We start from the raw sequence: 26,815 nt of genomic DNA on the forward strand, positions 1-26,815 counted from the left end.
AGTACACTATTCTGGTCAGTGTCTGCGCCCCATTTGAATCCAAAAAAGGGAATAACCACAGGGACCCAGCATTACTGGACCCTTTTGGCTGTTATCCCTCATTCCAGGGACAGATGCTTTGAGCGGATGGTATATCTGAGCATTTGGGCCACAGTGGGTGACAGGCGGAGTCTCGGGGTTGGTCTGTATGGGTGGGGAAGGGCAGGGTCTGAAGTGACTGGGTGGAGCCTTCCATACTCCTCCCATTCTGTGGCAGGGGGTTGAGCTGTGTCACTTGGTTTAGCTGTGGTCAGGTTGGGGCTCTGGTCCAGACTCAGCTCACTGGTCTAACTTAAAAATGACAACCATAGAGAGGTGGAGGTGATTTGGGAATTGACACGTTTACTGAGTCAGTCAGTCAGTCAAAATTACTTTATTCGGTTCATAACAAAAACCATAAAAGTACAATACATCAATTACATACATACATACATAATAAATAACATTTAAAACAGACATTTACAAATATATTTTAAAAAGTTAATAAAAGCTGAGACTTCGTGAAAGTTAATTAAAGATCAAGAGATATTCAATTACAACGCTATGTCCACTTGATTTTTTTCCTTAATCTCATTGCAATGGCCAAAAAATTTGCAATGTTAAAAATCTCCCATGTGGAACCTAGCAGCTGAAGATATAAAAGAGCTGGTTTGACTTGCCTGAATCCTTTATTTTTGATAAGGGGGATGATAAACTTTTTGCGGAGAGGGAGCAGATGTTTACAAAAAAAGATAAAATGTGTAGTATCCTTAAGGGAGAATCTGTAACAAGAACAGATCCCCAGGTCCCTGTCCTTCATCCACCCTGGGGAATCAGTGAGCAAGAGATGGTATTTGTTCAGTCTAAACCTGGTCAATAATAAACGATGATTCATGTTGTTCACTATTGCCAAGTAAGGTTCAATATTATTAGAGGTGATAATTAACTGATGGGCCTTAACTGTGGGTTTAAGTAACTCCTTTTCCTCTCTAGCTAAAGTTATCCGCTGCTTATACATATTCTTCACCCATTTTATATCCCCCTTTAATACATTACTTGGTTTATCAAATAATTCTGGACGGCCTAATTCACTGGTCATGTTCTTAACGTGAATCAGCCAGGGGATAAGTTTTCCGTGCTCTAGGGATAAGCAATCCTTTATAATTTCACGGTTTAACTCAAGTTCCAGATTCTGCCAGATTGATAGCCATTTTAATAACGGAGCTACAGCTATCCGGTCTACTAAATAATCTAATCCACATTCTTGATGGACAATGTAGCCGGGGGTTGCCTGAGGAAGTGATAGAATGTATTTAAGAAACTTATCCTCAACCACCTGCAAATCCTTTACATTTTTGGTTCCCCACAGGTCCGCACCATACATTGCTATGGAAACACATTTCGCTACATAAATGTTCATCATAGCATGCATCGGCTTAACCCCCAGTTTACGCCCAAAGTCCAAAACACCTGAAATTGACCTGGCAAAAGCGTTTTGCTTAGCTGCTAGCTGGGGGGCCAGGTAGATTTATCATCAAAAATGACCCCCAAATATGGGAAGCTAGTGACTCTAGATAAGATATGCCCTTCACAGAGCATGGTCTTAACTCTCTTAGGTTTGCAGCCTACAACCATGACATGAGATTTGGTAAAATTCACGCTTAAATCAAGTTTTTTCATAAAATCAGCAAAGGTGACTAAAAGACTTTGCAGCCCTACTGCCGTGTGTGCTAACAATGCAGCGTCATCTGCATATAGTAATGCAGGAATAAGATACTTCCCAGCCCTCGGGATGTCCTTACATGACTCAGTTAAGGCAACGGCTAGGTCATTTATATAAAGAGTGAAAAGTAAGGGGGCTAAAATACAGCCCTGCCTGACCCCATTGAAGATTCCAATTTTGCCTGTGCAATTGCCCAAACGGTCAAATCTGACAGTGGCAGTAAGGTCTCTGTGTAGATCCGCTAGGAAATACACGATATTTTCGTCTAAGCCATACTTAAGAAGTAATTCCCATAGTTTTGACCGATTCACTCGGTCAAAAGCCGAGGACAAATCCATAAAGGCAAGGTAAAGCGTCCCTTTCTTAGCTATAGTATATTTTCCTATTAATAGGTGTAAATTCAGGCTTTGGTCAATAGTGCCCCGGCCCTTTCGAAACCCATATTGTAAACATGAAAGGATGTTTGTGTCTTCTAGCCAATCCGTTAGCTTACCCAAGACAACCCTCCCCAGGACTTTAACTGCTGAGTCGATAGGGGAAATAGGGCGGTAACAACTAGGGTCCCCCCTATTTCCTTTCTTGAAAATCGGTATGATCGCTGACTCGGACCAAGTGTCCGGAATGCCTGCGACACAGACCCTATTAAAAATATTCATTAACACTATAGACCAAGTCTCAATATCAGATTTAAAAAGGTCCGCTGGGACACCATCGGGGCCAGGAGCCTTATTAATTGTCATCTTACCGATGGCCTCAGCCACCTCACTCTTTGTTACCGAAAAAGTATATGAATTAGTAGAGTGGAAAGGGGCATTCAACCCCCCGTTTGTTCCCACTTCATAGACTGACTTAAAATGGGTACACCATAATTGTTCCCCGATGCCGCAATCTAATTTGTCATTACAAGTGTCATGAAAAAATGGTTTATTAACCACAGACCAAAACTTTGCGCTGTTGCGGAGTACGTCGACGGAAGATAACTCTTCCCAGGTGTCCTCCCGTATCGTCTTTTTCCTGCGCTCCAAAGTTTTAGAGTATTCTTTCCTTAGCTGGGCAACGATAGACCGGTTCACTGGTTTACAGCTCAAGGCTTCCCTCATTTTTCTATTAGCCAATGAGCAGTTTTTATCGAACCATCCCTTCTCAGCCTTATCATTAGCCTTAACAGGACATCGAAGGTCTGCTGAGATCTGCGAACAGATTACAGAGTACGCCCCTAATACGTCCTCATTTCCTGCATCTAGGTCAAGGCACATGTTCAGCTCAGAGCCAACCTTCCTTTTTAAATTAAGAAAAAAGTCGCCGGGGATTATGCTACTCCATCTGATCCTGCGGTCCTGGTCTGTAGGACGGATGTTAAATTTATTCGTCTTGTCCTGGGTTATAACAAGTTTTAAGAGAAAATCAGACAAAGTAAGTACCACAGGATTATGGTCGCTAAAATGTGACCAAACAGCTGAATAACCGTTAATTCTTTCCCCCAAAGCCGTACTGACAAAAATGTAGTTGATCACCGAATGTTTACCATTCCCTTTAAAAGTGGGTATGTTCTCATCTCCCAGGGGTGGAAGTATCAGATCATAATCAGCCAGGACTGTTTCCAAGAACTCACCCTGAGCTGAGTGCTCAAAATGGGCCACCCCCGACTCTGTTGGGCCTAAAGGATCTATGGAAAAACAATTGACCAAACACCCATGAACATTAAAGTCGCCCATAATAATGATGAAGCAGTTATTTTCGTTATTCTCCTTGTAAGTACCCAAAAAGCGATATAATGCGGTCAGGTGTTCAACTATGGCATCTCTATGGTATGAGTTATAAAAATTGACAATTAAAATATCACTTCCCCCAATAGGGGAAATTTGAACTGCAAAGCAGTTACATGAGCCCGTGTCTAATTGAATCTGTGAGCCAGAAATGCTGGCAGAAATCAATGTAACCAGCCCGCCCTTAGCCCTACCCATGTTAGATGGTACTGCAGACAGATAAAAACTTGTATAACCATCTAAGACCAAAGTATTATCAATGTCCCAGGTTTCTTGAAGACAAATAACTTCTCCCATACCTATGAGATCTCTCCAAGCTGGGTCATCTATTTTGTTTCTAAGACCGGCTATGTTCCAAGAAACCAATTTTGTTAGAGGGCCCGAAGGCCCCAGATCAGGGCCATTAATTACCGAGGTTACTACATCAGAAGTGGAGAGCCGCGTGTTAGGAACAATAGTGTCTTCCCGTATCCCCAGTCACTCATTTTCATCTAAGTTGGAAAAGGCAGAAAACCTATTTGTGACGGGGACAGCATACTCATAACAACCACTACCAGTAGGATAATCATTGATCGCTCTCTTATCGTTGACTGGTGGATAAAAAAAACCCAGAGGAAAAACGTTGACATACTCCTGATGGATTCTAACTGAGCCAGCCTGCCTCAAAATATCATCAACTAGTTTCGGTGCTCTAAAACTTATAACAATACAATCACTATCTAGACTCTTTTCAGTCCTGCCCACCCACGGGACTCTTCTAATCATCAAGAAATTGCTGTCGAGATGATGCCCCAAAACAGTTTTATTTGCCAAGTAATGTAGGGCCTTATTTTTTAGGGAGGTCCAATGCTCCCGTTTCCCGTCCGTTAACTTTGGTACATTGGCTAAAATAATTGTATAGGGGCATGCCTCTGGAGGTAAGTGTAATGGTGAATCCCTCCCGACAGGCTGTGCAGTGGAAGATGTCCTCCCCCCAGAGTTTTGTATACAAGTTTCTTTGCCCCGAACTGTAGCGGGATCTTTTGGTGTTGGGGGTAAGGTTTTAGGGCCAGTGCCAGAAGTGATAGTAGAAAGCACAGGTTGTTGATGCGGAATAATCATAGAGTCCAACAGGTTGCTAACTGTTGTTGTACACGTATTGAGGGAATCAACTACCATGGTACTTGGGCCTACAATTGAGCTTTTTTTGTTGATGTGTGATTCAATTTCAGTAATGCGATCCTCTATTCGCTTCAAAGAGGCCAACAGCGGTACAGTAAATAGCTGAAGGCGGGCATCTATAATCTTCGCAAGCTCAGTCGCTATATTTGCACTGACATTTTCAGGACCCCGATTTCTTTGATCAGTTAATTCCCCATGTATTATCTCGTTACTGTCTGTGGGGCACTAATTTTAACCTGGTTCAACCCAGGTGCGGGACTGGCAATTCTCGAGATTTTAGCCACTTTCCGGTTACCCTGGGGATTCTTCTTAGCCTTTCTTTTGCCCAACTCAATATTACCCCTACTTAATGTCTGGTTGGATTTAGCTGTAATGTATGACTGTCTTGTACGAATGGCCACAGGGGAAGGTGCTGGGCTTATGATAAGTAGGGGGGCGGGTGTAGCCAAGGAAGAAACGTCAGCATTCGATCCATTTAAAGTTATACAGGACTGAGCGGCAACGGAGAGTGCATTGCTTGGAGCAGAGTCCGTAGAAGATGTAGCTAACAGGGGCTGCCTAATCGGTTCTAAAGACAGCCTACGCTCCACCAAAGCTATTTCTTTCACAATGGCCGACTCGGCCTGTTTGAGGTAACTGTCTAGAGTTCCCATGCCGGCAACTCTCGTGCTCACCTTGGCGTTCATATTCAGTACTATATGCAAATAGACACTACCGGCAACCAAGCATCAACAGTGGCTTCACAGCAATGCACAGATCATCAACCCGTGAGTGATCAATGGGCTGAACCACAAGTCCAAGAGAGTAACCCCAGCCCAGCCTCAATCGGCCTCTGAGGGCCTAAGAGGGCTCGCCCTTTGCCCGGGCTTAGCCCGGCGCCGCCCGAGCGCGGCCCGCGAGGCGGGAGTCTCGTTTCAAATTTAAGCGCCACTGGGCGCGAGCAGACGGTGAGCGTCGTCCGGCCGCTAGGGCTCCTGGGAAGTGTAGTCTCCCCGCACAGCGGCCGCGCCCTTGGATGTAACGGGGCTGCAGGCAGCGGGGGAGACCAGCGATGTGTGTTCCCACAAGACCCCAGGGAGGACAAGAGTTCAACAGGGGCTCGCAGATGGTCCGCAGGGTCCAGCAATCAGGTGAATCACCCACACAGTTCACGGCAATACTGACAAGGCTCCCACTTGGCCGGAGTCCCGATTCAAATTTAAGCGCCACTGGGCGCGAGCAGACGGTGAGCGTCGTCCGGCCGCTAGGGCTCCTGGGAAGTGTAGTCTCCCCGCACAGCGGCCGCGCCCTTAGGTGTAACGGGGCTGCAGGCAGCGGGGGAGACCAGCGATGTGTGTTCCCACAAGACCCCAGGGAGGACAAGAGTTCAACAGGGGCTCGCAGATGGTCCGCAGGGTCCAGCAATCAGGTGAATCACCCACACAGTTCACGGCAATACTGACAAGGCTCCCACTCGTCCGGAGTCCCGATTCGAGCAGACGGTGAGCGTCGTCCGGCCGCTAGGGCTCCTGGGAAGTGTAGTCTCCCCGCACAGCGGCCGCGCCCTTAGGTGTAACGGGGCTGCAGGCAGCGGGGGAGACCAGCGATGTGTGTTCCCACAAGACCCCACAAGACCCCAGGGAGGACAAGAGTTCAACAGGGGCTCGCAGATGGTCTGCAGGGTCCAACAATCAGGTTAATCACCCACACAGTTCACGGCAATACTGACAAGGCTACTGAGTCTTTTCTTTCACCTAACAACTGTTTGCAATCATGAACATGTAGTTTCACGTTTTCCATAATAAGAAATATCAGCATTAAGTATCTAATGTGCTAGGAAAACAGAACTGAACTCACTAAATGTGTAATAAGATGTCAAAGGGCCATTAGATAGTTTAAAAAATATATTTAGGGTGATTTACACTGTACGGCTCTCGGAGCATCGATTTGTCGGACTGATGGCCTGGAAATCAACAGTACTTTAAGGTGAATATGTATTGCTTCCTTCACCAGAGCACTGGTGTTCCTGGGTATTCAGAGTTCACACTCACTGAGGTACAGGTAGGGCTTAAAGTGGGTTGGAAAAACTGAGGGGGGGGGGTCTCTCAACGGGGTGTGACCGATGTAATTAAGGGCATGGCTTAAGAACACATAAGCTAAAAATCTGTGCTTAGCATGGTGTGCCGCCCAACTTGTATTTTGCTGCTTCTGTCATTGCATCCAGATATATAATACAAGTAACATTACAACTACAACAAGACAGGACTATTGGCTTTGTCAATGGTTGTTAGTTGCATAAGATAAATAAGCAACAACTATGGCTTGCTGTATACAATATTGAAAATGCTTCAGTTCTGAAATGATGAGACTGTGAAAAAATATAACGAGTCTCTTCGAAGTCACATAAAAGGCAGTGAAGGGGGGACTGCTACTGAGTGTAGATTTTTGTTTTTCACCCTTAGGGCACTGGCAAAAATGGAGAGCCCAATAAGGACCCGTCTCAGCACCTGCTTTTTAGAACTGCCTGTGCTGAGCCCAGCCCACTAAAAGCCCTGGGTACGGTTACAGTCACCTCAGCCTCAGCTGACACCATGCGCCTTTGACTTCGGAACACAATGTGGTATAAGGGTAGGTGCTCTGTGGAGTCCACCCAGGTGTGGCAGAGGACCAACAACAGGAATACACTGGACTGGTGCCAGGCAGCCATGGGAGATGCTCTAAAAACCCACCAAAGAGTGAAAGAGAACCAGCCCAGAGAAATGTGCCTGTTAGAGGCAACCATGTTAAGTGCTCCACCCAGACTAACCGGGATTGACATGGTGGAATCAACACACCCAGTGTGTGGAAAACCTGGGAGTCTTAGGGGCTGATTAGGATGGCGGGCGGAATTCAGTCTGCCCATCATCCTTGCGGAGCTGGGACCGGCTGCCATGTGTGCGGCGGTCCAGCACTGCAATTTAGGATGCGCCTGCCACCCTGTCAGTAACATTCCGCATTTCCAACATTGAAGTGGGTGCTGGCAGGCATGTTGTGCATTGCAATGCACAAGATGCCTGCCACTTTGTGCATGGCAATGTAGGGGGGTACCATAGGTACCCCCAAGTGCAGCCCCTATCCCCCCACACCACCGGGGACCAGCAACGGGCCCCCAAAGCAATTCCCCACCAGCCTGCGACACCCTGTAACCTAATATGGATGGGGAGTTCCTGCTAGGCACCGCCACCATATTGAGGCCCAAATTCTGCCAGGCCGACAATCATAACGATTGCCGACCGGTAGAAAAACGGCAGACGCACTTTGTGTCCGCCGCAATCTCCCAGCCATAATAATATGGCGGGAGTGAATCAGATTGAGATGGCGGGTGGATCGCCCGCCATCATAATCACCCGAGATGGCGGGTGGATCGCCCGCCATCATAATCACCCCTATAGTGTCCGTTCAAGGGTGTGGATGGAATGTTCAGGAGTGGCCCATGCAGGTAAGAGCGTAGGGGCAGGGGGGACTCGACAGACGACGACGAGGGGAAATTATTTATTTAATTTTTCCTCGTCGGCGTCTGTCGAGTTCCCCTCCACCCCACCGCCCTTACACTCACGGGCCGCTCCTGGGAATGTTATTATTAGTAATGCATTATGTTGTATTGCACCAAGAGGGGCAGAACAGCATTTTGCAGGAATGCAACCGGGGTCTACACCTTAATATAGACCACTCAAGAACCATAGTGGGAGAACGTACAGAAATGCTGTTACAGATAGTGAGGGAAAATGCTCCGTGTGGATAACCCAGTAGAAATAGTTTGTGACCAACACAGTGGGTTTATATATTGCACCACTGACTAACAATGTTAATAGGAGTTTTATAAAGACAAAGTCGAGATCTAAAAAAGTAATTAGTGCTCTGGATGGGTGTGATCTTGTCCATATTTAATTGGTACATGAATATGATATTATTTGCTTCAGGACTGTTTATAAAATAAATTGGCATTTCTACAGGACACAAGCTGCCAGAACTGGTTGAAAGGGGTATCATACTCATGGCTATGTATTGTATTTGGTGAAATAATACATAGTTACTTCTGTCAATGACTGACAATTACCCATAAGACCTGAAGAAGTGCCAAAATAAACAAAATTAAGTTGCGAAACACGGGCGTGCTTTTTGTTCCCTAATGAAATTGCTTGAGGTGAACCCACCAGTCCACTTTAGAGTCATTCTTCATAGCTAGCGCTTTTGTGTCTATAGGAGGGAAATCCTATTGATGGAAAATAATTATTAGGTAATACCTTCATCCAGGAGCAACACAGTAACAATCTAGATGAGGGCACTAGTTATAGGCAGCCAGGGTAAATATTCTATACAGTACATCCTGAAGTAAAAGCGGGTTAATCCACGTGAATGCACTAGTTTTAGGCAGTCAACCTACATGTTCCATAGGAAGGGTCAACAACCTTTTCTATAATAAGACCTACTCATGTTCCATGAAAATCATCTTGATCTACTAACAGACATTATCCAATATGAAATAGTGACCACATTAGGCATGATTACAGTAGTTGCCATCATACGCAATATTATCTTTAGTAATCACCTCAGGTCTTCTTGTAGGGTTGTCAGCTGTAACGTCAAAAACGTTTTCGATTTGAAATGTATCTCCTCAGGTAGGGCCACTGGAGCTATGCAGTTGTGCTGCTGCTGCGTTTTTAACATAATTACAGATTTGCCGCATTTGCCACATAGTCCATCATCTTCTGCAGAATCAGCAGATTTTAAAAAAATAATCGGTTTCTACCTCAAACGGTTCAAAAGTACCTAACAATGCAGCAGCTCGTGTTGAGGCGCAGTGGAAGGCCCTTTGCAAAGGATGACTGGTCACCTTTCTGTTGCTTATTGCTTTATTGGGTTGTTAAACTGGTAGTAATGAGGTGCAGTAAATGTCCAGACAGTGTTAACAAGTGTAAAAATGACATAAGAATAAAGTAATAATACCATAAAATGTGCAGAATTACGCTTCATAAATTGCCTTTTCTTGCAGCATAATGTACTGCGCATGCAGTGGCTCTGTACATGGGTCAGTCATAACAGCCAAAGCTGCAACGCCTCCAGCACCAAGGTAATAATATTAGTAATAAGTATCCCCAAGCCACCATAATTTAACACTCAAAAATTAGCTTTCAAAATATTTTGGAACTTCAATCATTTTTTTCCAACTATCAGCTTTTGAGTTCTGAAAATATACACAATTTAGCCTTGAACACATGCTTTGTAATTTTGGTATACATATATGAATTCAACCAAGCAAAAGCTCCGCATTTAGTAGGCGGCATGCACACAGGAGGGCTGCTTACAGGTGATGATCTATGCCGTGGAGAAGACCCTCTGTGGAGCCCCACAGGACTGACAGGGATGCAACCCACAGGGATGCTCTGGTAGAGGAGGTCTGGGCTCTAGGTTGGTAGTAAAAAGAACCAGAATTTGGGGTACAAAGGCCAATAGTGCCAGCTGGAGACTATGCATGTATAGCATGAATGTATATAGCCATACATATCAGTGTAAATGAATATATAGATATATATATGTATTTATGTATGTATCTCTTACCGATATAGCGAAAGATTAGCCAGAGGCAACGGGGCACTGTACAAGTCTTTATCTTAAAGAATACAAACAGACAGAGACCCCTGGTTGGAAGAGTCTCCTGAGTCCAGAGGAGGGGAAGGGACTAGTGTAGTGTGAAGTGGTAGTGTGAAGGAGTAGTGTGAAGGTGTAGTGTTCTGTGAAGTGGCATCTTAAACGTCTTGTGTCATTACTACATCCACACCTGCTGGGAGTCTATGCTGGTTCTCTGTAGAGTTTATGAGTCACAAATGTTAAGAGTATCCACAACATTATCCAAGAGGGTTTTGTCAGTTTTTAGTTTGATGAATGCTGTCTATAATACTTTTAAAACGATAGTGGTATTTGGCCGCATAAACATAAGAAATAATTGGAACAACGACAACCTTATGAAAAAAATGTACATGTAACTAATACATTGTTACAAAATGTTACACACATTGAAAGCAACAATTTCCTACATGCAGGCAGCACCTTAAAATAAAATCTGTGAATAAAGTCAGTTTCTGTGTTCCTTTTCGGTCCAGTGATGTGTTAAGTGCATTTCATATTTGCATACCGGTCTCTGGGTCCCCCTGGGCTCTGATGCATATATTAAGCTTGTCAGAGTTCATCTTTTGTACATCTCTATGTTCCAGGTTCAGAAAGGAGCCCCAGGACCTGGAAGAATGAGGCTGCTGCAGATCCTGGCCCTCTGTGTCCTGCTGTGGACACCCTGTAAGTGTGCAAGATCTGAAGTATGTTTGCCTGTTTTTGGGCAGCCGCACATATAAGTATGCTTACGTTTACTGTGCGTATTCATAAAATGTTGTATTTCTTCTCTCTCTCTCTCTTTCAGATGCCCAGGCTCAGAAACCTGTGATATCTCCCACAGTTGAGGTCGGTCTTGGACAAAGGGCCACGATTGGCTGTGAGGTTGGAGTGAAAGACAGCTATGCTGTATATTTCTACAGACAGACCCCAGGAGAAGCCCCAAAGCTCATTCTGTATCACCATCACTCCTATAGTGACCCTACATATGGTCCCGGGATGTCATCTGCCCACTTCACTGCCACAGTGAACAGCGCTGGAACAGATTACCAGCTAATTATAAAAGATGCTCAGATCACAGACACGGGGCATTATTACTGTGCAAAGTGGTACCCCAGTGTGAGCGGATAACCACAGTGACACAGAGCCTGGCAAAAACCTATGAGCGCAATTCAGCAACAAAATGCTCAAATCAGTAACTCAAAGTTTCAAGGAAAGGAGAGTAAAGCATGTCAATGATTTTATTGGCTGTTTAACAACATAAATCAGCCCATATTATTTCATTTTTAACTGCACGCTGTCTTCTTATAGGTGCCCTGAATAGAGGTGGAAAATACATAAAATGTATAGTGGGAGCGGAGCCAGATCAAGAGCCGAACCATCAACGTATGTGACATGTCTGTTGTTCACCAAAAGAAGTGATTCACTTTAGCATGTTATATTCTCTAGTTACCTTCCTGGCATTTATTAGAAATAAGAGGCTCCAAACATGAGTTTAGAAACCTTTATGAACCCGATCATCCTCCACACAGAGGGGCTATGAGTGAGACAAGTCAGGCACTACTTGCCTCCAGAAGTTTTCAGTGAGCACACACCCTGAAGTGAACTATTCGAAGACAGTTCTTAAATGTGATTCTCAAGGAAAAAAAGGCATGGGGAAGTAAATTAATCATCCAAGATCACACTAATTGTTAAAGCAGTGAAGCCGGGATCCACCTGGGGAGTCATGTTTCCATAGTGTGCATTTCAGTCGCTGCATGGATGGATTCTCCTTTCCTCAGTTTAACACCAAAGGACAGAGCTGTGTGTTTAATTTACAAGGAGCTTTATTAGTCAAATGTGATAAATAAATATACCAGGGCACAATAGTAGTGGGACTAATTAGCATAGGCAATCAGTGACATTCGGAATTACATCACAGGAAGTGATGTCAGGGTAAGTTAGCTCATAGGCCTCCACTATCCCTCAACTGATGTAAAAACTATAAGTTTAATCAAGCAGAAGCTGCAATCTCAGTGGTGGTTCTCAACCGTGTCAACTGATGCAACACCAAGGTTGGGATGGTGGCATCTGCACAGAAAGTAAAAACTCCACTCTGCGCCACAACACAGAGTTTTTCAGAAATCCAAGCTCTCTGCGGAGCACGGAGTAGCGGAAACTCCAAAAACTCTGCGAGCGGAGCAAATTTTATGCCCAGGCCTCGTCTTAAATAAGCTCTCTCTCTTATCTCTGTTTTTTAAATATTTTTATATTTGTAACTATTTGTCTAATTGTTCTTAATATGTATGTGTTTTTATGGTTTGTTTTTTTATTATGAACCGAATAAAATAAGTAAAGAAACAAATAAAGAAACAAATAAACCACGAAAGAAACAAATAAAGGTATGAAAACTTAAAACTGTTTTTGAGAAAATATCCTATTTTCTGCCCCCAAAACTGGTCCAGATTTAAAGATGTATTTGTTGCATAAAAATGTCATTTATTCTCGCTGTCGAGAGACTTTTAATAAGTCTCGCAACAGGGCAAGGTTCATTGGGCATGTAGAGGAGAGGACCAGGTGACATTTGAAGAGCAGATTCTTGCATTACAATATTAAGTAACACAAACCGATGCTCCTCTCAAAAATAAAGCGAGGTGCTAAAAACACCTTTATTTCCGAGAAGAATTAGAGTTAAATTGGGCTCTAGGTACTATGACACAGCACTATATTCAGAGCACACATCTGATGCGATTAGGCAGGAAAAACGTGTCCAAAGAGACACTACAAAAATCAAACAAATGTGTTGGCACTGCCAGAGCTTCCATTGTGTAGTCTAACAATAACAAGCATTGGCAAAGCCAACAGGCTTCGCATATGTGAGAGCCATTGAATATTCCAATGTCTTTCAGCCATGTTGTACAGCAGCACGCCTGCTGTTCAGCATGGCTAAAGTTAGTAGGGTGTGGCGTTGAGTAGGGAGGCTTAGAGATGAGTGGAGTAGTGTGGCATAGAAAGGAGTGACATTGAGGGGCACGTAGTGGAGTGACACAGAGTAGGATAGGGATGAGTAGAGTGGTGTAGAGCAGAATTGAGTAGACTAGAGTGGAGTGGTGTAAAGTGGAGTGGCATAGAGTAGATTTGTATAGAGTAAAGTGGCTTAGAGTAGAATGCCATGGAATAGATTGGCATCAAGTATAGTGGAGTTGAGTAGACTGGCATAGAGTGGACTGAAGTGGCATAGAGTCAAGTACGTTGAGTAGCGGTGCTAAGAGCGGAGTAGCATAGCGTGGTGTAAAGTAGAGTGGCTTAGAGTGGAGAGGCGCAGAGTGGTGTGGCAAAGATTGGAGTGGCATACAGTGGAGTGGTGGATAATGAAGAGGCTTAAAGTGGAGTGGCGTAAAGTGAACTAGCATAGAGTGGTGTAGAGTGGAGTGGGGTAGTGTGGAGTAGAGTAGAGCGGCATAAAGTAGTGCAGTTATGGGTATAAGTAGCTTAAACAAGGAACCAAACTTAAGATCAACATAAAGGCATGAGGCGTAAAGTGGATGGATGTCCAGAAGGCAACGAAAATAAGCTCATGGTGGCAAGCATCATGAAGGTGTGCATGAGTTGTTGGTGTAGCATTAATACGTTATAACAACTTAATCCAACCAATGTAAAATTTTATTTTATTTTAGTTGTACAAGTAAGCCACAAGGTGCCGGTGTGGATAAACAATGCCCAAAAATATGTTTGAAAACACAACGAATGGGGAAAGCAGCTCGAGAACTGCTTTCTGAAACACATAACTCAAGCACAGCGTGATCAGCCGACAGAAACAAATCTGTAATTGGTCCATGCTCAACAGAAAGAAAAGGAAGTGATGCCCGACACGTACTGGTCAATTTCAGAATTAGCAAGGAAGTGTCACAATGAAGCCAACAAATGGTAAGCAATGGGTGGGCTCCAAGGCCTTTATTGTAAACAATACCCCTCACAAGCGAGCAATGCATACGCTCTCACAGGTGAGACCTGAAAAGGGTAACTCTCAGGCTCATTTCCTTATAGTAAGGGAAACAGTGCCCACTCTATTAAAGTAGCGAGGATCTCCATTCACCAGCGACCACAACTTGACTTATGCCCTGCTCATCACAATTTAAAGCAAGTTTACAGCAGAATTTTTTCAAGAAAAAGACCCCAAGTTAAGAGAGTCCCACAGGAGTGTTTTATGCTGAAGTCACGTACCCACCTATTAGCAGAGAGAATTACTTTAGGAAAAGCTCAACATCTCCATAAAGCACAAACTAGCAAAACAAGGTGTCGCTCAGGTTCACAACCTACATGTCTGGACATGTCAGGAAAAACTGAAGCGCAGAGTTCAGGTGCAGCCAGACTTCAAGAAAGTGCTCACACTTTGCATTTTTGATTTTGGAAGTGAGGGGAGGAAGGTTGATTGGAATTTTGGTATAAATGGCCTGACTATGAAGATACTGCTTAGAGCTGAGAAAGTGAATAGAATGAGACATAACCCTTTTTAAAAAAAATATTAGTATTGTGTCCCTTTCTGCGCACAGGTGGACCCTATAAACAAAGAGCCCTATTTTGTGTTACACACATGACTATAATTCATGATGTGACAGTGTGTGCTATCACTAATGCCTTTGGAGATGATACATGCAGTGTTGTGTGCTGGTATATCAAGGAGACATTACTCAAGAGGTCTTTTATAATGAACTTTATTAAATTAACCCAAGAATAAACTGCTGAGTTGTATCGGGCAAGCGGTCAAAAACATGCCGGAGTCCCCCATCCCAGGCATCATTTAGATGGTGGGATGGTGGTTTGCTGATGGCTGAGCCACTTGTTTGTGGATCACTCCTGGCTTCATCCCTTTCATCCCTTTTGATGGTGTAACCTCTGACAAACAGGGTGTCAGAATGTCTGCTTATTTCAGGCAGGTCTTGAATCCCTGTGAATTCACTTTTTCATGACTGGGACCTCCTTTTATGATGAGGCCAGATATAAGAAAATCAAATCCAGCAAGCACCAAAGTAACAACCATAGGCAAAGGCAAGAGGTCTCGCTTATGTGAGCTACATTAGCTTTATTAAGGCATTTATGTAGTCGTGTTGTACAGCATCCCGCCTGCTGTGCTGCATGGCTGAGAGTAGAAAAAAAACAACGCAATGACGTGGTCAATGCTGGCATTTGTTTTTTTTTACATTCACCAATGCTGCACAGTAGCCGCCCTGATGTAGAACATTGCAAGGAAAACATTGACGAAATCAGTAGTTACATCGGAGGCAGAAGCTTTGACAATGCTTGTTGTAAGAAAAGGGGGAGCCCTGCTTCATCGTGGAAATAGCCACATGTGGAGGCAGAAAGGGACGTGATGAGATCATCACAAGAAGTGTCTAACGGTAAATGTCTTGTGCTTTTGTTTGAATCCTAGCTTCCACACCCCGACCAAAGTCTGATCTTGGGAAAATCTCCTAATATCCCTCATCTGTACAGAACTAATAGATGTGAGTAGATTTGCTTTTGGCAGAATGAGTGTTAGAAATGGGATTTCTGGCTGGCTAGGGCTTGCGCCCAAGCCAGGCAGAAACCACCACTCTAGTCAGGGTAAGGAAGTTACACGCCAAAGATAACCCCTGCTCACCCCCTCGGTAGCTTGGCACGAGCAGTCAGGCTTATCCCGGAGGCAATGTGTAAAGCATTTGCACACGCACCCAGCAACAACATCGCAGGCCCACCACAAAAGAAACTCCACACAAGGTTATATAAAAATAGCCTTTGTATTATCATAACACCTTAGAATAGTACGCACATATTATACACTGTGCCACCTGGCACTGGGCAATATTTACAAGGGATTATTTACACCTGACAGGGCCCACTGGACCACTGTCAGTACCATCACAAAGTGAACTTAGTAAATGTAGAATTTAGCATAAACATAGAACACAACCAGTACTACTGGTAATCACTGCACTTAGCATCAGCCTGTAACATAAACCACATTATGCACAGTATCACATTAGGCGCCAAATGCATTGTACGCCAACCTCATCAGCATAAACATATTATGCAATTCTCTCACAAGTCTAAACACATTAGACCCTAACCTCCTAAGCATAACTACCTTAGGGAATAATTCTCACTAGCATAAACCATCATATGCGAACCAACCTCATATTCATGAATCACATTTAGAGTTAGAGGTATAACACAGGGTGCGCAAAACATACTACACACGGTACATTTCCTAACACCCAAAGCATTACTATATAAATCACAATAGTACCTAAATCATATTAGGGCCTGGCGCCCTATTAACCTAATAGTCCCAAAAGTCAGGGCGCGCTGCCAAATCAGCGAAAGTCAAGGGTGCGCAATCTGCGCAGGCCTAAACGTTGCAGCTACCCACAACTTGCTGGGTAGCTGAGAACCATAACATGGGGGCCTAAACGATGCAGCTGGCACTAATATCTGCACAGCTGTAAATATCCAGAATGGGCAGGGGCTCTTACTGGCCCTGGAAATAGATGTGCCCAACGTTGGAGCCACCTAGGCTCTACACCTCATGTCCCCTGGAGCACACTGGCTCCTGACGTAATTATGCGCAAACTTAGAGAAAGAGCTGGCCCCTCAGTCACTGGGTCCTCTGGGACTCTCTTATGCCTCAAAGAAACTTGCTCCCAAGCGTTGCAGCGGCCTACAACTGCGGCGCCGCTGTGAAGATCAGCCGCACATGGGGGGCACAGAAGAATGCTTACGGGCCCCTCTGGCCCTTTAAACAAATAGGCCCACAACGTTGGAGCGGCTGGCTCCTACATCAACTATGACCCTGAAAATTACATGGCCCACATTGGAGCACGCTGGCTCCTACAACAACTATGACCCCCAAAGCGTTGGAGCCCCATAGGCTCTAAAGCACACCTGCCCAGCGTTGGAGCGGCCCGCAATGGCGGATCCGCTCAGATGCCCATAAGCACCTGTCCTGTGCCTCGATCGGCACCGACCCGTCATGGACAACGGAGGAGCCCCACTCACCCGATCTGCTGGGGACTCCTCCTCTGGTGCCCCGCTGGCATCGGCAGGATGTTGGGTGGGGGAACCCACGAGGCTCCCCCCTCACTCCGGCTTCACCCGGTCTCCTGTGGCTGTCTGCGGGACTCCCTCTTCGCTACAGGAGTCCAGCCTGGGGTCGCGGCAGCACAGTCTTTCACCCGGGCCCCCTCCTGGGACCCGGGACTCGTCCTCACTACTCGAGGAGGCGGGGTACGCTCCCGTCCTCCCCCTTGGCACACCGGGGCTCCCCTAGCCTCACGGGAGCCCCGCATCGACACCGGCACAACTTCCGGTCTGGCCGTCGGCCCTGCCCAGAAGCAGGCGAACTTTGCCTGGCTTCCGGGTCGGCGGCCATTACTCGGGTCGCGGTGGTGATTTTCTCGGTAATCGCGGGGTGGGCACCCGCAATAAAAACAAGGGCATAAGCGGGGTGGACCCCCGCCATCAAAAATAACCACAAAGCAGGATGGGCACCCTCCGAACACGGCAAATCGCGGGGTGGGCACCCGCTCTTTTTAAAGATACATAACGCGGGGTAGGCTCCCGCGCCGGACCAGAAACAACATAAAGTGAATTAGGCTCCCGCTATTTGTAATCGAGCCAAAGCGGGGTCGGCACCCGCCATCTAAGCATAAAGGGGGGAATCCCTACGTCGGGATTCCCTTAGAGAAGGGGCTGCAGCCCAGCGCTGCACAGCCCCCCACGATCTCCCTCTGCAGAAAAGAGCCAGGTGCTCTTAAAGGTAAAAGTGAAGCACACACAGGGCACCAAGGAATGCAGCAAAAGTCCTGGGCCCCAAGAGAAAGTCCTTTTAGGCATCAGGGAGCAAATCAGCCCCCAGCAAAGGCAGAAGGTCCCAGGAAGCAGTCCTCCAGGCATCCAGGGGCGGGGCAGGGCCCAGGGAGGCAAGCCTTCCCCTGAGCCCCAGCAGCAGCACGCCCCTGGTAGATTCAAGTCCAGAACAAGAACAAGAACATTTTCATGGGGTCACAGCCCCTCTTTTATACACAAAATCCTTTGTCTCCAAAGGTGCAGGGAAGGGGCGAACCAGATGCAACTGGTTCCTGAGCACTTTGTTTTGCTCAGCCCCTCTCCCTATTCACAGGACCGGCCAGGGACATCAGACGCACCACAGGGGGTGGAGCCAGCATTGTGGAGGGAGAGCCCCATTCAGGTCCCAGGTGTACTCCTCCCTGCCATCAACATGCAGATCTCTTCATTCACCACCGGGGCAGACCCATCCTGACTCTTGGAGCCAGGCACACCAGCCAATCACAAGCTAGACAGTCACTTCAAAGTTATTACACAGACATGCCAGCTTCTAGAAGTGGCACTAGACTCAGTAACGCCGCACACATCATCGGGCAGCATTCAATCTCACGAGTTCGCACATACCAAACTCGACCCTGCACTCCTCTCACATCAGGACTTAACACGGTCACTCAGATCCCCCATGCATTCCTATGGGAGGGCAGGTCAGTCTCACTAAAATATACGCTGAGCGCATGCACTTTCCACTGGGACACAGTGTAAAAGCGCCTAGAGGCCTACAACCACTAATGCAACATAGGAAAAAGCCTAGGATAAATGCAAAAAGTTTTAGGGGTGAACTTGCCAGAAGGGCCAAGTCCAACAATGAGCTATACTGTCTAAGCAATCATTTATTTAACACGGCCACACCTTCCTACCCAAGCATTCAGTGCAGTGCTGACAGTGGGACAGGACATACGATTCAACAACTGATATGCATACTTCTGGAGCAGGGGTGGCTTGCCACCGATGCAGAGCACTTTACAAAATCTGCCGCCTGGCAGCATTTGGACTCAAGATGTGGATCCAGAATGTATTAAGTAGCTCTTTGTATATAGGATCCTTATATATGCGGCATGGCTTGAGTTCATGCATACCATAAAACCTCTAAAAGTGGCAACCACGTGCATACAGTGTTGTACAAGAAAAATTTTACACCAAACCCCACAAATTCTGCAGTCCATGCAACAAGCTGGCCATGCCATCCCTCTCTCTTTGTGGTGGCAAGGACAGACAGGTAGCCAGCTGAGAACTGTTGTCTAGCCTCTTGATGCCTCTGAGGCAATTTCTCCTTCAAATACACTGTTCTGGGCACCTCACACACCTCTCAGTATTTTACACACTGTAGAGAATCTGGAAATATTCAAAACATATTTTATCTTTTAGCAGTGTTTAATTCTTTCAGTGATTGGTGAAATGTAGTATCATATTCGCCCACAGCAACAGAATGGGTAAAACCCTTTGATGCGTCAGCCCTTTTCTAACAAGTCAGTATTGATAGCAGGTGAACTGACAAACACCCCGGGCTTTAAACACTCATTAAAAGGTGCAGTGACAGATATCTGTGAAAAGACTGCTGCTAACATGCACATGGGATATGTGTCAAAACGTTCATAGCTGCAAGGTGCCCCATTGTCATGTGTGATATCTTCATCAAATCCAGGCTTTTTACCCAACTGCACTTTACTGCTGGGGTTTTTGAGCCCATAGTTAAAATGTTAACAGCAACATTTCAAGTCCCCGATCACAACGTGATGTCTGTTAAAATGTCAGAACTGATTCAAAGAAAGACATTTCCACTGGGAGACTTGACAGCTATGAATGTCCACACAGCAGCAGCACCATCTTCAGGTTGTCAGAGAAAGTGTGTAAAAAAGCAATGGCAAGCATGCCTAAAGCATTTGGGGGCATATTATCAAGGCAGTTTTCTGCCGCTAAAGCTGCGATAATTTTAACGCCGTTCCTTGATAATATGCCCCAAGTTTGAGGTACCATTCGATGCAGAGTTACAAATTAATCTGGTGTAACTCAAATTTCAGAGACTTTCTGAGGTGCTATGCTGAGTTTAGCCATTTTGGGAGAAGAGTAAAAACCACCCAAAGGACTCACATTTGGAGGATCCACCAGGCATTTAATGCGAATTTTAAGTTCAAATTGATCAGTTACTTACTTTGTGGTAATCATAATACCCTGCTTTTATTTGGAACTCCATGCACCACTTCTGCAAATTCTAAGCCTTGTGCACAACAGATATTCGTATTACCTAATTGTAATAGTAAAGTATTCAATACACTGACCTCATAAGAAAGGAAGGGTGGCACGGGAAGGCCTGGACTAGATTCATGATCTTCAGGACACTGCAGATTCTCAGCGACGAGCGTTCAGGTCATTGAACCATCCTATTAGCACCATAGCACCCAAACGATTCCTTAATTACCATGAATACCAATGTCACAGGCCATTTAGAACCGGAATTTAAAAATATATGGCCCCTCATTAAATATTTGAAAGGCTTATTGTGTTGAGTGTGGAGCAAGAGCAGTAGGAATGGAGGAGACTCCAGAACTTTCATTCCATGCAGTCCCGGGGGTAAGTGGCGGTGAGTTACTAACCGGGCAAATACAATGAAGCTCTGGGAACCTTGACTGCCTCTTCACAAGTATGGTGGATTTTTGATAGGGAGATATCTGGCCATAATAAACAGTTCTGGTCAATATCTGCCCCATATGAATCCCAGAATTATGAGAAAACTCTCCAGGAATTGGGAATAACCATGGGGACCCAGAATTACTGGGTCCTTTTTTGGCTGTTCTCCCTGATTCTAGGGACAGTTGCACTCAGATTTACCCCCTGCTCTGAGCCGGTGGTAGAACTGAGCAGAGATCAACAGTGGGTAACACTCGGGGTGAGGAAGGGCAGGGTCCGATGTGACCTTTCATACTACTCCAATGCTGTGGCAGTGGGTCTAATGGCGTTCGGGTAGAGGCTCGGATCCCGCCTCCGATGGTCAGTCTGAGGGTTACACTGGACGCTGATTTATACCTAGTACAACTCGGCCTCCTGATCCTGCACTGTATAAGGTGGAAGCATCGATCGTCTTGAAATCTGCTGGGGCATCATCCCAATTCAGGATCCACCAGACTCCTAGTGAAAGACACTTGACTACCAATGACAGGCCCAGGGCAGGTGACCTCAGAACTGGAGCAAAGGGACAAAGGCAACAGCCAAGTGTCAAGAGCGACACTTTTACCAGGTCTTGCAATTTACCTAACAATCGTTTGCTGTCGGGAACATGTAGTTTCATGTTTTACATTAAAAAAAATACCAGCTTTCCGTATCCCATTTGATAAAAAAAGAGAACTCACTAAAGGTGTCAAAAGATGCCAGAGAACCATTTATTTCTATTAGGATAAAATGTATGAATGTTGCTTGGAATCATACGGTTTTGCGATTGATTTTTGGGTGATTTACATTTTACTGTTCTCAGGTCACTTTGGTGATAGGCCAGGGGCATCGGCAGATGGTCATTGTTTCTGATTTGTCAAAGTGATGCAGAACCTGGAAATAAACAGCACTTTAAGGTTGTTTCCTTCACTAGAGCACCAGTGTCCCTGGGTTCAGGCACAGTTACCCGCCCTCAGCTGACAGCAGGCACCTTTGACCTCTGAACATAATGCTGGTATAAGGGTAGGTGCTCTGTGGAGTCCACCCTGGGTGTGGCAGAGGAGCAACAACAGGAATACACTGGACCGGGTCCAGGCAGCCATGGGAGATGCTCTAAAAACCCACCAAAGAGGGGAGGAGAACCAGCCCGGAGAAATGTACTTGTTGGAGGCGACCGTGCTGAGTGCTCCGCCCAGACTAACTGGCATTGACACGGTGGAACCAACACACACAGTACCTGGAAAACCTGGGAGTCATTCAGGGGTGTGGATGGAATTCTAATATTACTAATGTAGTAGTTAGATTGCACCCAGAGAGGGAGAGCTCCTTTCCACAGGAATGTACTTTTTACACGCAGCCGGGGTTTGCACCTCAATATAGTCCACCCAGAACCACAGTGGAGGAACCTACATGAATACTCTGGTAACAGATAGTCCGGGTAAATGCTGTATGCAGCCTATGCAGGAGCACATGGTTGTGACTAACACAGTGGGTTTATATATTGCACCTCAGAGTAACAATGTTAAAAGGAGTTTTATAAAGACACAGGGAGGTCTTAAAAAGTAATGAGTCCTCTGGATGGGGGTGAGTTGTTCAATATTCAATCAAGACATAAATATTACATTATTTGCTTTCAGGATCGTTCATAAAACAAATTGGAATTTTTACAGGATGCAGCCTGCCAGAACTGGGTGAACGGAGTATCACGCTCATGGTTAGGTATTGTATGTGGTGAAACAATATATCATTACTTCTATCGACGACTGACCACATAACACGACAGCTGTTATTTGTAGGACCTGAAGAATTGCCAAATTAAAAACTACGCTGCGAAACACGTTAGCTTTTGATTCTCTGGTGCTATTAAAATAGAATTAGAAAATTGGAAACTTGATCTTTTTCCTAATCCCATAATCAATAAAATAAGAAATATCACACCAGTCCTCTGCACTTTTTAGACCTCGATTTTATCTTTATAAAATTTAATTTATTCTGTTCTAGGCAGAGGAACTGGAATCTGATTGGGGTCGAACTGCCAGTCCACTTAAGAGCCATTCTTAATAGCCAGTGTATGAGTGTCCATAGAAGCGAATTCACATTGATGGAATATAATTATTGGGTAATACCTTCATCCAGGAACAACATAGTAATAATCTCGATGAGGGCACCAGTATAGGCATCCAGGGTAAATGTTCTATACAGTACATGCTGGAGTAAAGGTGGCTAATCCATGGTAATGCACAAGGTTTAGGCAGTCAACGTACATGTTCCATAGTAGGGATCCACAACCTTTTCTGTAAAAAGATCTAATCCTGTTCCATGAAAATCATTGTGAGCTACTAACAAACATTATCCATATTGTACTAGTGACCACATTAGACAAGATTACATTAGTGGCCATCATATGCAAGATTATCTGCAGTAATCCCTCAGTGCATCTGGTAGGGTTGTCAGCAGTAAGGTGAAAAAGCTTTTCAATTCGAAATGGATCTGCATAGGTAGGGCCACTGGATATATGCGATTGTGCGGCTGCGGGTTTTTTTAACATAATTAAAGATTTGCAGCATGTCCCACAAAATCCATCATCTGTTCCATAATCTGTAGATTTTAGCTAAAGTGTATTGGTTTCTAGCTCAAATGGTTGAAAAGTTACTAAAAATGCTGCAACACGTGTTGCCGCTCAGTGGAAGGCCCTTTGTAACGGTTGACTGATCACCTCTCTGTTGCCTTTTGCTATATGTGGGTGTAAAACTTGTACTAATAAGGTCCAACATATGCTCAGACAGTGTAAACAAGTGTAAAAATAATGATGTAAAATTATCACAAAATGTGCAGCATAAAGAGGCATAATTTGCCTCTAGTTGCTGCATAATTTACTCAAGCCTGCTGCATATTTTGGCCCTTCCTTCCCTCATTCCAGTGGCCCTGTACATAGGTAATTCATAACAGCTAAAGCTGCAACCCCTCCAGCACCAAGGTAATTGTATTAGTAATAAGATTTCACAAGCCAGCATGATTTCACCCTCAAAAATCAAAATATTTTGAAAATTCAACATTTTTTTTCTCTAACTATTGACTTTCAAGTTCTGAAAATATACACATTTTAGTCTTGAATGCATGCTCTATAATTTTGGTACACATAATTTAATTCAACCAAGCAAAAGCTTCATATTTAGTAGGCTGTATGCACACAGGAGGGCTGCTTACAGGTCATGATCTATGCATTGGAAAAGACCCTCTGTAGAGCTCAGGAGAGGCCGATGCAGGTAAGTACGGTGGGTTGGAGGGGTGGGGTGGGGTGAAGGGGGAGTCAATGGACGACGACAAGGAAAAATAACAGTAAAAATAGAAAACTACTTACCTTGCACTCGTGCGCAAGGTAAGTGATTTTCTTTTTTTTAATGTTATTTTCCCTCATCATCGTCTGTCGACTCCCCCCGTCCCACCGTACTTACCTGCACCGGCCGCTCCTGAGCCCCCACTGGACTGCCAGAGGAGCCACCCTCAGGAATGCTCTGGTTAGAGGAGGTCTTGGTTCTAGGCTGGTAGTCAAAAGAAACAGAATTTTGAGTACAAAGGTCAATAATGCCAGCGTGAGGATATGCATGTATAGTATGTATGTATACATGTATGCAGGAGTATGAAGGAATATATGTATGTACTTATGTATGTGTGCTTTACTGATATACAGGAAAACGTAGCCAGAGGCAACGGGTCACTGCACATGTCTGAAGCTTAAAGAATACAAAGAGACAGAGACCCCTGGGTGGAAGAGTCTCCTGAGTCCAGAGGAGGGGAAGGGACTAGTGTAGTGTGAAGTTGTAGTGTGATGGTGTAGTGTGAAATTGTAGTGTTTTGTGAAGGGGCATCTTAAACGTCTTGTGTTATCACTACATCCACGCCTGCTGAGAGTCTATTCTGGTTCTCTGTAGAGTTTGTGAGTCACAAATGTTAGTATCCACAACATTATCGAAAGAGGGATTTGTCACTTTGTGGTTTGATGAAAGCTGTCTATAATACTTTTGGAACCGGAGTGTGTTGACTGTTTAAAATCATCCGAAATAATTACAACATTGACAACCTGGTGAAAAAGTACCTGTAACTAATACATTGTTACAAAAATGTTACACACACATTGGTGGCAGCAACAATTTTCTACTCGAATGCAGCAACGCTTTAAATAAAATGTGTGAATAAAGTCAGTTTCTGTGTTCCTGTTCGGTCCAGTGATGTGTTAAGTGCATTTCATATTTGCATACCGGTCTCTGGGTCCCCCTGGGGGACTGAAGCATATATTAAGCTTGCAGACTTCGCCTTTGTGCATCTCTGTGCTCAAGGTCCAGAAAGGAGCCCCTGGACCTGAAAGAATGAGGCTGCTGCAGACCCTGGCCCTCTGTGTCCTGCTGTGGACACCCTGTAAGTATGCAAGATCTGCAGTATGTTTGTCTGTTTTTGGCAACCGTACATATAATTATGCTTATGTTTACTGTGCTTATTCATAAAATGTTGTATTTCTCCTCTCTCTCTCTTTCAGATGCCCGGGCTCAGAAACCTGTGATATCTCCCACGGTTGAGGTCAGCCTTGGACAAAGGGCCACGATTGGCTGTGAGGTTGGGGTGCACGAAGAACAATATGTATATTTCTACAGACAGACCCCTGGAGAAGCCCCGGAGCTCATTCTCTTTCACCGTTACTTCTGGAGCGGCCCTTCATATGGACCCGGGGTGTCACCTGACCACTTCAATGCCACAAGGAACAGCGCGGGAACAGATTACCAGCTGATTATAAAAGATGCTCAGATCACAGACGCGGCACACTATTACTGTTTAAAGTGGTACCCCAGTGTGAGCGCATACGGCACAGTGACACAGAGCCTGACAAAAACCTATGAACTCAATTCAACACCAAGAAAAAGTCAAAACAGTACATCAAAGTTTCAATGAAAGCCAAGAAAGGTGTGTAAATGCTTTTATTGCATTAATCAACCCATATAATTTCGGTTTAAGCACATACATGAGAGGGTTTAATCAGCATATGTCCCGAGCTGAGCTATCTGCAGGAGCTCCCAAGTGTGACTATCAAGGAAATGGAGTCAGGGTGGAGCAAATGAGTTGCCGAAGATCACACAGAAAAGCTGGGAATGAGCTTGGTGTCGCAATTACAGACTGTGCATTTCAATCACTGGATGGATAGCGCCTCCCAATCTCAATTTAACACTGAAAGACAGCGCTATTTCTTTAATTTTTGGGGGGCTAAATCAGAGCACCGTCTAAAATAAATGCAGTAATCGCCAAGGCACAAGTTCTAAGAAATCAGTGGGTGACTAATTAGCATAGGCAATGAGGGCCATGGAGAGTGATATCACAAGAATTGATGTCAGGGAAAATTAGGCCATTGTCGTCCAATAGGCCTCACTTAAAAGGGAAAGGACTATGTTCACCTCTCTCCTGGCCTAGCCGTCTGATGTGATAACTGAAAGCTTGATCAAGGCGAAGCTTGCAACCTCAGTAGTAAATCTCAACCCTTTTAACTGGTGAAAGCATCCTGGGATCGTGGGATGCGCACAGCGCTTTATTTGTGTAAAAAAGGAGGGCCGGTGTCCCAAGCTCTGATGGGAAGTCTACGTCTGGCGCTATTACATGTCAGCGGGCCGAATACCAGAGCTGTGGAGCCTTCAGTTCACTTCAGGCCTCTTTAATCCACTGCCAGACCCTCCCTGTCCCTTTATCTCACTCCTGCAGGTCCATCCTTTTCTCTTGGTGACCTGTTTCCGACTTTCTCGTCCCTATTTTTACCTCTTTCTATACGTGCTGCAGCCTGCAAAATGACACAAGGGTGTCTGCGCTGGTGCAGAGCTGCTGTTTGTGTGCAGGGGGGAAGGACAGGAATGCACCGAAGATACAGCGCATTCATGCCCTTTTATTTTGATGCTGGAAGACTTGCTGCACTACACTGCATCAAAATATTGTAAATGAAGCCCAGAGTGGCCAAAAAGCCGCACTCAATATAGACTTATGA

At 45.1% G+C, this 26,815-nt stretch overlaps 1 protein-coding gene across 11 annotated transcripts in view; it reads left to right on the plus strand.

Annotated features, from left to right (window-relative positions):
- LOC146772742 (immunoglobulin lambda-1 light chain-like) overlaps window positions 1–26,815 on the plus strand; it is a 365,210-nt gene that overhangs the window by 216,435 nt on the left and 121,960 nt on the right. For 2 of the 11 annotated variants that reach the window (XM_085636777.1, XM_085636782.1), the window contains exons 1-2: window positions 10,900–10,977; window positions 11,099–11,418. The exons of the other annotated variants lie outside the window; for them this stretch is intronic. In XM_085636777.1, the coding sequence (XP_085492903.1) occupies window positions 10,929–10,977; window positions 11,099–11,418 (369 nt within the window). In that variant the 5' untranslated portion in view covers window positions 10,900–10,928. Of the gene's footprint in view, window positions 1–10,899; window positions 10,978–11,098; window positions 11,419–26,815 lie in introns of those variants that run through there. 11 annotated transcript variants of the gene reach the window in all.

Source organism: Triturus cristatus, chromosome 12 (assembly GCF_964204655.1).
Source record: "Triturus cristatus chromosome 12, aTriCri1.1, whole genome shotgun sequence".
Classification (NCBI taxonomy): Eukaryota; Metazoa; Chordata; class Amphibia; order Caudata; family Salamandridae; genus Triturus; species Triturus cristatus.